Source organism: Macaca nemestrina, chromosome 18 (genome assembly GCF_043159975.1).
Source record: "Macaca nemestrina isolate mMacNem1 chromosome 18, mMacNem.hap1, whole genome shotgun sequence".
NCBI lineage: Eukaryota > Metazoa > Chordata > Mammalia > Primates > Cercopithecidae > Macaca > Macaca nemestrina.
Window position 1 is genome coordinate 27,739,365 of NC_092142.1, and position 12,110 is coordinate 27,751,474.

General features: G+C 54.9%; 1 protein-coding gene across 5 annotated transcripts; it reads right to left on the reverse strand.

Annotated features, from left to right (window-relative positions):
* Positions 1–5,357: 5,357 nt before the first annotated feature.
* On the reverse strand, positions 5,358–12,001 carry LOC105482887 (aldolase, fructose-bisphosphate A). Of its 5 annotated transcripts, XM_071084354.1 has the most exons (11): positions 11,946–12,001; positions 11,691–11,773; positions 9,183–9,336; positions 8,857–8,989; positions 8,562–8,773; positions 7,063–7,117; positions 6,785–6,945; positions 6,373–6,456; positions 6,088–6,262; positions 5,738–5,937; positions 5,358–5,652 (listed from the first exon to the last, which is right to left on the reverse strand). In XM_071084354.1, the coding sequence occupies exons 3-11, from the start codon at positions 9,321–9,323 to the stop codon at positions 5,557–5,559; spliced, it is 1,257 nt and encodes a 418-aa protein (XP_070940455.1). In that variant the 5' UTR covers positions 9,324–9,336; positions 11,691–11,773; positions 11,946–12,001; the 3' UTR covers positions 5,358–5,556. The 5 variants fall into 5 exon arrangements, with proteins under 5 accessions (XP_070940455.1, XP_070940456.1, XP_070940457.1 ...); XM_071084355.1 differs by lacking the exons at positions 11,691–11,773; positions 11,946–12,001 and adding an exon at positions 10,276–10,448; XM_071084356.1 differs by lacking the exons at positions 9,183–9,336; positions 11,946–12,001 and having other exon boundaries at positions 11,691–11,914.
* Between the last annotated feature and the right edge of the window lie 109 nt (positions 12,002–12,110).

Consider the following 12,110-nt stretch of genomic DNA (forward strand, 5'->3'; position numbering starts at 1 on the left):
GGTCTCGAACTGCGTACCTCAGGTGATCCGCCCCCGCCCCCCCTTCGCCTCCCAAAGTTCTGGGATTACAGCCGTTAGGCACCGCGCCCGGCCACAACTTTCTTTTTTTTTTTTTTTTTTGAGACAGAGTCTCCTCTGTCGCCCAGGCTGGAGTGCAGTGGCCGGATCTCAGCTCACTGCAAGCTCCGCCTTCCGGGTTCACGCCATTCTCCGGCCTCAGCCTCCCGAGTAGCTGGGACTACAGGCGCCCACCACCTCGCCCGGCTAGTTTTTTGCATTTTTTAGTAGAGACGGGGGTTTCACCGTGTTAGCCAGGATGGTCTCGATCTCCTGACCTCGTGATCCACCCGTCTCGGCCTCCCAAAGTGCTGGGATTACAGGCTTGAGCCACCGCGCCCGGCAACTTTCTTTTTCCTAAATTAGAGACAGGGTCTCTCTCTGTCGCTCAGGCTGGAGTCAGTGGGGCTATCATAACTCACTGTCACTTCGAACCCCTGGGCTCAAACCATCCTCCTGCCTCGGGCCTCCCAAAGTGCTGGGATTACAGGTGTGAGCCACCGCACCCGGCCATCCTCCATTTCAGCTAGGGAAACAAGCAGAGCTGGGGCTAGGCTTTGTAACTTTATTGCACTTTTTAAAAAATGTTACATATTTTTGTTATTTTGTTAGCCTTCCCCACCACAATCCTTGGAGGATCCAACTTTGTCTTTTTAAGTATTGCAGCCCCAGTGGTTAGAATAAGGCTTGGCACCGTAGGCATACATAAATACTTGTTAATACTTTTTCAATGGATGAGGGAATCCCGGTTCGGATCTCTTCCTTTGCCGTCAGAGAAATATTTGCCATGGACAACTTCAGAAGTTACCATATTGGAATCCACTTTTCCCACGCCAAGCCTGTGCCTCAGTCAGCATGACTTCTCTGATTCCAAAATGGTCCCCTTGACATTTCTTAGTTGCTTTTTTTCTTCCTCTACTTTTTCTTTTTTGAGACAGAGTCTCGCTCTCTTGCTCTGTCGCCCAGGCTGGAGTGCAGTGGCGCGATCTCGGCTCACTGCAAGCTCCGCCTCCCGGGTTCATGCCATTCTCCTGCCTCAGCCTCCTGAGTAGCTGGGACTGCAGGCGCCCACCACCACGCCCGGCTAAATTTTTTTGTATTTTTTAGTAGAGACAGGGTTTCCCCGTGTTAGCCAGGATGGTCTCGATCTCCTGACCTTGTGATCCGCCCGCCTCGGCCTCCCAAAGTGCTGGGATTAGCGGCGTGAGCCACCGCACCTGGCCAATTATTTTATTTTTTGTATTTTTAGTAGAGACGGGGTTTCATCATGTTAGCTAGGATGGTCTCAATTTCCTGACCTCGTGATCCACCCGACTTGGTCTCCTGAAGTGCTGGGATTACAGGCGTGAGCCTCCTCTCCCGGCCTCCTCTTTTTTTTTTTTTTTTTTTTTTTTTTGAGGCGAAGGCTTGGTTTCTTGCCCAGACTGGAGTGCAGTGGTGCAATCTTGGCTCACTGCAACCTCCACCTTCCAGGTTCAAACGATTATTCTCCTGCCTCAGCCTCCCAAGTACTGGGCGCCACCACGCCTGGCTAATTTTTGTATTTTCATTTGTTTATTTTTTTAAGACAGATCTTTGCTCTTGTCGCCCAGGCTGGAGTGCAATGGAGCAATTTTGGCTCACCGCAACTTCTGCCTCCGGGGTTCAAGCAACTCTCCTGCCTCAGCGTCCTGAGTAGCTGGGATTACAAGCACCCGCCACCACACCCAGCTAATTTTTGCATTTTTAATAGAGACGGGCTTTCACCATGTTGGTCAGGCTGATCTCAAACTCCTGACCTCAGGTGATCCACCTGCCTCAGCCTCCGAAAGTGCTGGGATTACATGCTTGAGCCACCGTGCCCGGCTTCTTAGTTGCTTACTATTGAGTGAAAGTTTATGCCTTTTTTAAGAGGAGGAAACTGGCTCAGAGAGGTTAAATAACTCGTTCATTGCTTGTATAACTGTGGATGGGGGATTTTACACTGAAATTTGAATCCGGGGCCAGGTGTGGTGGCTCAAGCACGTAATCTCAGCACTTTGGGAGGCCGAGGTGAATCACTTGAGCCCAGTAGTTCAAGACCAGGCTGGGAAACAGAGTGAGACCCTGTCTGTAAACACAAAGAATAAGAAATTTGAACCCGGCTGGGTGTGGTGGCTCAAGCCTGTAATCCCAGCACTTTGGGAGGCCAAGGCAGGTGGATCACCTGAGGTCAGGAGTTCGAGATCAGCCTGACCAACATGGTGAAACCCCGTCTCTACTATTTAAAAAAAAAAAAAAAAAAAGCTGGGCTTGGTGGTGCGCTTGTAGTCCCAGCTACCTGGGAGGCTGAGGCAGGTGAATTGCTTGAACCCGGGAGGCGGAAGTTGCAGTGAGCTGAAATTGTGACACTGCACTCCAGCCTGGCCCTCTCAAAAAAATAAAAGAAATTTGAACTTAGAAAGTTGTGTCCTCAGGTCTAGTTTTTTTTCTATCAATTACTCTTTTGGGAACTCAGATTATCATAAAATTAAGAGGTCCAGGACGGGCGTGGTGGCTCATGCCTGTAATCCTAGCACTTTGGGAGGCCAAGGTGGGCAGATTACCTGAGGTCAGCAGTTCAAGACCAGCCTGGCCAACATGGTGAAACCCCATCTCTACCAAAAAAAAAGAAGAAAAATACAAAAAATTACCCAGGTGCAGTGGCACACGCCTGTAATCCCAGCTACTCTGGAGAGGCTGAGGCAGGACAATCACTTGAACCTGGGAGGCAGAGGTTGCAGTGAGCCCAGATCACACCACTGCCCTCCAACCTGGGCTATAGAGCGAGACTTCGTCTCAAAAAATATAAATAAAGTCCAAAACTCCCAAACTGGTATACGATGTTCTCTGCTTCTCTAGTCTTTTTTTTTTTTTTTGAGACGGAGTCTCACTCTGTCGCCCAGGCTGGAGTGCCGTGGTGCAATCTCAGCTCACCGCAACCTGCACCTCCTGGGTTCAAGCGATTCTTCTACCTCAGTCTCCCGAGTAGCTGGGACTACGGGCGTGCACCACCACACCCAGCTAATTTTTATATTATTAGTGGAGACGGGGGTTTCACCGTATTGGCCAGGCTGGTCTTGAACTCCTGACCTCGCGATCCACCCGCCTTGGCCTCCCAAAGTGCTAGGATTGCAGGTGTGAGCCACCGCACCCAGCTGAAACTATTGATCTTTAAACAATCTCTCCAGCCTCTCAGCCTCTGCACGTTCCCTTTTGGAATGTCCCCTTTGCCGTCTTCTACTGACCTTCAATTTTTATTTGATTCACTTCAGTGTGTTTCCCAGAGTTGAATGAGGCTAGGCAGACAAATAAATCCAAAGTTTGGGGGAATAATAGTGATTGGTTTTGTTTTAGATGTAGGCAATAGAAACAAAATATGCAGAAAAGGGAAGGACCAGGTTTAATTTTAATTTTTATTTTTTGAGACAGAGTCTGGCTCTGTTGCCTAGGCTGAGTGCAGTGGCACAATCTCAGCTCACCATTACCTCCGCCTCCTGGGTTCAAGCAATTCTCCTGCCTCAGCCTCCCGAGTAGTTGGAACTACAGGTGCACACCACTAGGCCTGGATGATTTTTGTATTTTTAGTAGAGACGAGGTTTCACTATGTTGGCCAGGCTGTTCTCAAACTCCTGACCTCGTGATCCACCCACCTTGGTCTCCCAAAATGGTGGGATTATAGGCATGAACCACTGCGCCCAGCCTAGGATCAAGTTTTTGTGCTCCTAGAAGGTTCTAGGTAAGTCCGTTCTACCTCAATCACTGCAGATATTCTCTAGGTCCAGAGGGCTGATGTAGTTACTGTATACCCCAGCCTGGGTCATTGGGGAAGGGCCCAAAGTAAGGGCACAGCACGCTCATTCTAGCTTCGTGGAAAGCAGCAGCTGCAAAGGCTCAGTTCTTGACCTGGAGCCTGAGCTCTATAGCTGAACTTCTGTATCTGCATTATCAAGGGGGTGCTGGAAACAATTCAAGGTTTTTACGGGATTCCATTGCCCAAAGGAGACTAAGAAGCCCTCTCTAATTCCATCTCCTGTTAAAATGGGAAAACAGGCCGTGCACGGTGGCTCAAGCCTATCATCCCAGCAAATTGGGAAGGCCGAGGCTGGCGGATTACCTGAGGTCAGGAGTTCAAGACCAGCCTGACCAACATGGCGAAACCTCGTCTCTACTAAAAACACAAAAATTAGCTGGGCATGGTGGCGTGCGCCTGTAATCCCAGCTACTATGTAGGCCGAGGCAGGAGAATCACTTGAACCCGGGAGGGGGAGGTTGCAGTGAGCATCGACCGTGTCATTGCACTCCAGCCTGGGCGACAAGAGCGAAACTCTGTCTCAAAAAGAAAAAAGATGGCCAGGTGCAGTGGCTCACACCTGTAATCCCAGCATTTTGGGAGGCCGAGGTGGGCGGATCACAAGGTCAGGAGATCGAGACCATCCTGGCTAACAAGGTGAAACCCCGTCTCTACTGAAACTACAAAAAAATTAGCCGGGTGTGGTGGCGGGCGCCTATAGTCCCAGCACTTTGGGAGGCTGAGGTGGAGAACCATGTGATGTCAGGAGTTAAGAGACTAGTCTGGCCAACATGGTGAAACCCCGCCTCTACTAAAAAATACAAAGATTAGCCAGGTACAGTGGCATGTGCCTGTAATCCCAGCTACTCAGGAGGCTGAGGCAGGACAACTGCTTGAGCCTGGGAGGCAGACGTTGCAGTGAGCCAAGATCGTGGCACTGCATTCCAGTCTGGGTGACAGAGTGAGACTGTCTCAAAACAAAAACAAAAACAAAAAAAACACCAAGAGATATGCATGCGCATCCTTTCCACCAAGAAACAGTTCAATCTTGGGCAAAAGAGCCTTAGATGTAAGTTGAAAATAACAGCATCTACTCATAGAACACCCATTATGTTGCCTAGCTCATGTCACTCAGGAAAAGTGAGCTAATTAGTGGGTTTCTGTCACAGGGGTCTTCTGCCCCCCTTGAGTTCTGGGCCTAAAAGTGAGGCTGAGGCTGCAGCCTCCTAAGACATGAGCGGTTACAACCATACTCCCCAGCTGTGAGCCCTATCTGATGCTGTTAGGTGAAGGGGCAAAGCCTGTAGTGGCTGGAAGAAAATGTCACAAGCTCTCAGCCTCTCTCAAAGCCCTGGCCAAGTATAAAACAGAGCAGGAAAGTCCTTTCCCCTTTCACCCCTTTACTGCCCCGAAAGGAAGAACAGAGAACAGGGGCTCTTTCTTCTTCTGGGCTCTGTTGCCTCCCCAGGCCCTCCCCTGCATTAGACAAAAGACACGGATGGCCGACTCCCCCTTAAATAGCTGTTTATTTGGCAGTGTGCTGGAAAGGGTGATGGACTTAGCATTCACAGACGACACCATACACCACTGTCACGAGGGAGGCAAGAGCGCGGGCAAGCCAGTCTGGAGCCCCGAGGAGGAGGCCCCCTCTTCAAGAGTGGGAGGGGGCGGGGCCTGGAGTGTTGGGGGCAGCCTGGGAACACCTCCGCTTAATAGGCGTGGTTAGAGACGAAGAGGGACTCGCTAGCAGCAGCTCCGGCATGACCGCTCGGGGTGTACTTTCCTTGACAGGCAAGGCTGTTGGCCTAAGTGGGGAGAGGGGTGGAGTGAGAAGGGTTCTTCTAAGTCCCGTCCACCCAGGGACCCTGCCCACCTCCTGCCTATCCTTACCAGGGCTCGCTTGACGTACTCCTCCTGTGCAGCCTTCAGGTTCTCCTTCTTCCCACCCCAGGCCTTCAGGGCAGAGGCCTGCAGGGCTCGGCCATAAGAGAAGGTCAGGGCCCAGGGCTTCAGCAGGGGGCACTTGTTAATGGCATTGAGGTTGATGGATGCCTCCTCCTCACTCTGGCCTCCAGACAGGAAGGTGATCCCTGTAGAGCAGGGGCGAGAGGCTGTGGTCAGAGACCCAGGAAGCTGCAGGAGCTGGTGGAAGCTGCCATGGAAATCCGTCCAAATGGGCATAGGGTTGTGGGTAGAGCTCATCTACTGCCTAGAGGTCAAGATGACAGTGTGGGCCTCACCAGTGACAGCCGGGGGGACTGTGCGGCGCAGCGCTGTGACGGTCGCCATGGCAATCTCCTCATGAGAAAACTTCTGGGTGCAAGCGTGGCCTGGGGTGACCATATTGGGCTTCAGCAAGGTGCCTTCCAGGTAGATGTGGTGGTCGCTCAGAGCCTTGTAGACAGCAGCCAGCACCTGGAGCAGAGCAGGGGCATGGTGGGGTAGTGGGGTGGAGGGGAGGATAGGGGTTAGCCCCAGGGTCCCCGCCCAGTCACCTTGCACTGGTCAGGCAGGCAGTCACTTACCTTCTCGGTCACATACTGGCAGCGCTTCAAGTCATGGTCCCCATCAGGGAGGATCTCAGGCTCCACGATGGGCACAATGCCATTCTGCAGGGTGAGGGACAGGGTCACTGAGGCCTCCTAACCTGGAGTCCCACCTACCGCTCTCCATAGCCACTGGTTAAGACCATATCTTGATGATGCCAGGGACTCAGGCTTCAAAGCCCTCAGCAGATGACAGGAGACAGGCGCCTCCTCAGATCCACCCACAATCCCTCCTTAGCCCCTCTGCCTCAAACAGCCCTTGAGTGCTCTCCACCGGCCAAAGCTGATGCTTGCTTTGGGGGAGATAGGCATCATGGCGGGTGACTGGCAAGTTAACGACACTGGAACCAAATGAGGTGGGAGGTGGCCTATTGGGGACCTGCAGGCCCACCTGCTGGCAGATGCTGGCATAACGGGCCAGGACATTGGCATTTTCCATGATGGCGAGGGCTGAGGGGGTGTGTTCCCCAATTTTCAGCACACAACGCCACTTGGCAAAGTCAGCTCCATCCTTCTTGTACTGGGCACAGCGCTCAGACAGCCCATCCAACCCTAAAAGAAGACGGAGGGGTCAGAGCATAGTGGGGAGGGGCATGTGGTTTCCACTCCTCTCAGCACCCAAACCTACTCTGGTTGGGTTCGTAGGACAGAGAATCAAACAGTTCTCACCTTGGGTGGTAGTCTCGCCATTTGTCCCTGCCAGGGGAACCACGCCCTTGTCTACCTGTTGGGGTCGAGGTAACAGCATTAATACACAGGAAATGACCTCTAGTACCCTTCCCACTGTTGCCCCGGCTGGAGTACGGTGGTGGGATCTCAGCTCACTGAAGCCTCCACTTCCTGGGCTCAAGTGATCCTCCTGCCTCAGCCTAAGTAGCTGGGCGTGAACCTCTTTCCTCTTCTTTAGCCCCAGTCTTCCCCCAAATTTACTTAATCTCTTAAATTGCATCTCAAGGCTGGCAAATATTTTCACTTAGTTACAATTATTTAGTTACTTAAGCCAGGCGCAGTGGCTCATGCCTGTAATCCCAACACTTTGAGAGGCCAAGAAGAGCGGATCACGAGATCAGGAGATTGAGACCATCCTAGCTAACATGGTGAAACCCCATCTCTACTAAAAATACAAAAAAAAAAAATTAGCTGGGTGTTGTGGCGGGCGCCTGTAGTCCCAGCTACTCGGGAGGCTGAGGCAGAAGAATGGTGTGAACCCGGGAGGTGGAGCTCGCAGTGAGCTGAGATCGCACCACTGCACTCCAGCCTGGGCAACAGAGCCAGGCTCTGTCTCAAAAAAAAAAAAAAAAAACAAAAAAAAAACTACTTAATATTTAGTTGCTAAAATACTTAGTTACAATTAAATTAAAATATTTTCACTTAGTTCACTTAGTAACAATCCTCTGAGACAGGATACACTGGGATATTTGACAACAGATATGTTGAGTGAATTGGGTGTCAGGAGACTGGGGCTCTGCCACTTACTCTGAGCAAAACACTTCACTTCCCTGAGCTTCTGAGATTTTCATCTGTAAAGGGGGAATAATACTGTTCTCTTAGAATTGTGAGGATTAGGCCGGGCGCGGTGGCTCAAGCCTGTAATCCCAGCACTTTGGGAGGCCGAGACGGGCGGATCACGAGGTCAGGAGATCAAGACCATCCTGGCTGACAAGGTGAAACCCTGTCTCTACTAAAAAAAAAAAATACGGCCGGGCGCGGTGGCTCAAGCCTGTAATCCCAGCACTTTGGGAGGCCGAGACGGGCGGATCACGAGGTCAGGAGATCGAGACCATCCTGGCTGACACTGTGAAACCCCGTCTCTACTAAAAACTACAAAAAACTAGCCGGGCGAGGTGGCAGGCGCCTGTAGTCCCAGCTACTCGGGAGGCTGAGGCAGGAGAATGGCGTGAACCCGGGAGGCGGAGCTTGCAGTGAGCTGAGATCCGGCCACTGCACTCCAGCCTGGGTGGCAGAGCGAGACTCTGTCTCAAAAAAAAAAAAAAAAAAAAAAAAAGAATTGTGAGGATTAAAAATGTCGAGTAAATGCCCTAAACCTGAAGCAGGCTCCATGCAAGTCTCTAGGCCTCCAATCCAGCATTCATTCCCTGCCTCACTAACCTGGATTTCCTTCCTCCATTTCCATCTCAAACCTCACATCCTGAGGCCCTGCCCCTCACCTTGATGCCCACAACACCGCCCTTGGATTTTATAACTTGGGGGAAGGGACGACCATCATCCGCCTTCTGGTAGAGTGTCTCGTGGAAGAGGATGACACCCCCAATGCAGGGGTTCACGCGGTCGTCAGCTGTCAGCAGCAGCTGGCGGTAGAAGCGCCGGTTCTCCTCGGTGTTCTCGGTGCCAATGGACTGCAGCCTCTTGGCAATGCTCCCTGGGAGTGTCACATGGGAATTAGGGGACCAGCCTGCCACTCCTAACCCTGCACCCTCCACCCATTCTGTCTCCTGCCCGCACCAGTGGACTCATCTGCAGCCAGGATGCCCTTGCCGGGTGCCACGATGCGGTGAGCGATGTCAGACAGCTCCTTCTTCTGCTCCGGGGTCAGCGCTGGATATTGGTAGGGCATGGTGCTGGTGGTAGCAAGTTCCTGGGTACAGGAAGCAGGGGAAGGACTAGTTAGCTGGGGTTTCCCATCATCTCCCAATGAGCAGGGCTCCTCGCCTGGAGGTCAGGGAAACGTTCCCTACCTCCCCTGCCCCACACCCAGCAGGCCCTGGGGCGCTTCTGGTCCCCAGCTCTCCCGTAGGCCCAACTTCCCTATACTAGGCCTGCCCCTGTACCTTTCCTAACTCTGTCTGGTGCTGGGTGTTGCCCAGCTGAGGGTGGAGTTGCGCACTGGCAACTGGGGGAAAGGAAAAGGCCATAGCCATAGACAGGTGGGTCATGTTGAAGCTGGACCCTTCTGGCTTGCGCCTTGCCATGGGGTCACCTTGCCTGAAAACAAAACCGAACCGGAGTATTTTAGAATGTAAAGATTGAATCGAGCAGAGGGCCCAACACCCTCGTGGGAAAGGGCCCAGATAAGGGTAAAGTCTGTGCTTCAAGCCACACAGCAACCCCGGAGCCAGATCTGAGATTAGAACCCAGCTCTTCTGACTGCCACTGGGGTGTTCCTTCCAATCCACCCAAGATCCCAGGACTGGCCCGGGCTCCAAGTCTTCAAGGACATCCCAAGGTCAGGCTTTTCCCCACAAGGGAGGGGGTGGGTGGTAGGAAAGGGGTATTAGGAAAAAGATAAGAGAGCAACGAGAAGCCCAGGAAAGGGCGGCGGAACAAGCCCTAGCCCGAGGCAAGGAAAGCGGTAAGCTTTGCCGTCGTCACTGTTCCTACGGGGCAAGCGCCTTCCCCTGAAAAATGCTCCTGTCGCTTCGCACGGCTGCAGCTCTTCCGGGCTCAGAATCAAGGTCGCCCGATAAGGAGAGACAGGGAAAGCGTTAATGGGGCATCAAGCACCGCCAAGGGGTTTCCCCTCCTCACGAGGGGCGGCCCGTTTCCCAGGGCAGAAACCAACCTCCCGCTTGCGAGAACCCTGGGGCTGTACACGGGCCGACCCCCACCCCTCAGTGGCTCTTAGGATCCCCGCCAGGGCTAAGGGGCCCTAATCCTTTGCCACAGGGGTCCCTGCAAGAAAAGGGGAGGGGAATGGTCCTTCATCTCATCCGGCTTCCTCCCCCGCCATGACTCAGCACGCGCTGCCGCTGCATTGCGCAGTTATGGGACCTCAGGCTGGAGGAGCCGGAGAGCCTGTGTGTGGCTGGTAGTAGGGAGACGCTGGCATGGGGTGGGGTGCTCCACGAGGACGCCCAACCCGCCACTGCCCCCAAGATCCCTCTCCAAGGTCCCTGGTCCCTGCACGTGAAGAGGGGCGCTCACCTGGCACAGAAGAGGGGCGGGTGTGCAGGGTGCGGCGGCAGAGGGCGGCGGGCTGGCGAGTGGACTCAGTGAGCGAACGCGGCACTCGTCACCAGGACCCCTTCTGCGGCGCGTTCCGAGAGGAACGCAGCCGATTCAGCCTCGGAGGGGGCGGCGCAGGGGGCGGGAAAGAGGAAGGCAGCGCCTGGCCTTTTAAAGGCACCACTCCGCCCTCCGCCGAGCATTTTCCTTTACGAGGAGCGGGCGGCGTCCAATTGCAGGCGATAGACTGGGCTACGGACCGCCCCTGAGAGGCGCAGCCCAGAGGCCGCGCTAGGAAGGGGCGGGCGCCGAGAACACGATCCCTCCCCACCCCCCTCGGACGTGACTCGGGCCACATCCCGCGGGTCGCAAGCTCCCGCCCCTCCGCTCCTTTCCCCCCAGCCTGGTGCGCTCTGGGGCGCCGTGACTCAGCCAGAATGTTGGCACTGGAGAAGGGGGAGACCGGGAAGTGGGGGATGCGGATAGAAGAGTCGGAAACGAAGGAGGCTGAGTTTCGTCGCCCAGGCCGGGCCCGCGGCCCGGGACCGCCCCAGCTTCGGGCTTCGCGGCTGCGGCGCGTGTCACCATCGGGGCCACATCGCGCAGTCGTGCCTCAGCCTGCCTCGCCCGCGGGCTGGATCCGCGCGGAGCCGATCCCCAGTCACTGGCCCAGGCGTAACAGAGGCGGAGGAAAGGGCAGCGAGAGGACGCGCAGGCAGCGCGAGAGGGCAGCAGAGCTGGCGCAGCGCGGAGGCGAGGCCTCCGGGTGCGAGCTCCCGGCGGGCTGGCCGGGCTGGGTCGCGCATGCGTGCGCGCTCTCTGCCTGGGCCGCCGCAGCCAGGCTGGTAGTCTTCTGCGCCACCGAAAACCAGAATGCGCGGCTATGGACCGGCCGCTGCTCGGCCTCGGGCATGCGGGGCCACAGTTCCTGCCAAACGCCCTCCTTGCGCCTGACTTCCATCTCCAAAATAAAATCCGTCCCCGAACTGATCTGTCTCCCAGATGCTTAGCCCCCTGCTCCTACCGTCCAAGTCTCCCCTCCTCACCCGGACCCATCTGGACCCTGTCGGCCCAACCCCATCCCCACCCCGGCCCGGTCCTGCAAGGGGCCCACCTGCGGCAAGGCTGAAGGAGCCGGCAGAGCCTGGTCAGCAGCGAGTGAGCCAGGGGTGCCCGGGCTGGGTTATAAGGCGGCTCCTGCCCGCCCCACACGTGTCCCCGACCTTCTCCGATGACCCCTGCCCTTTTCCCGCCACGGATCCTCTGGCAGGGACCTATATTTAGGGAAACCTGAAGCCCCTGACATTCACACCAGCCTGGGGCCCGGCATGGAGGAAGGGGGAGGAAGCCTTGGGTCGGCCCTGTTGACGGGGAGGGAGCCCTTGCCCACTCACCGGTGCTTCAGAGGAAATTTCTTCTTTGGAAATCCAGACGGAGGCCCTTGATTGTCAAGAGAAATAAATCTTTGGCCAGGGACCTGTGGGAGGGAAAGGGATGAGGGGACTCAGATCACGTGGCCTCCCTGCCACCCTCCCAGACTCCTCTAATCTCTCTCCTCCCCAGACTCCCTGCCGTGATGGTGGCTGTTCTGATTCTCTGGAGCCCTGGTTTTTTTTAGGAAGGAGAGCAGATACTGGCACTACACTCACCTCCTAAAATAACCGAGAGTCCGTGGACGGAGTGTGGTCGGGCACCCTTGTGTACCCGGTACTCAAGGGCCAGGCTCCTCCTATAACACTTGTGTGTGGTGAGCAGCGCCACCCCCCTGCCCACCTTCAAATAGAATCGTTGACGTGGGGAGGGGAAAGGGAGCC

What these genes read in the sequence shown, in the direction of transcription:
- LOC105482887 (XM_071084354.1), bottom strand. Translation starts at nt 9,323, where the DNA reads ATGGCAAGGCGCAAGCCAGAAGGGTCCAGCTTCAACATGACCCACCTG. An exon ending in GGCTGCAGATGAGTCCACTG is followed by an intron (nt 8,774 to 8,856) that starts GTGCGGGCAGGA and finishes TGACACTCCCAG; the next exon opens with GGAGCATTGCCAAGAGGCTG. An exon ending in ATGCCAGCATCTGCCAGCAG is followed by an intron (nt 6,457 to 6,784) that starts GTGGGCCTGCAG and finishes CTCACCCTGCAG; the next exon opens with AATGGCATTGTGCCCATCGT.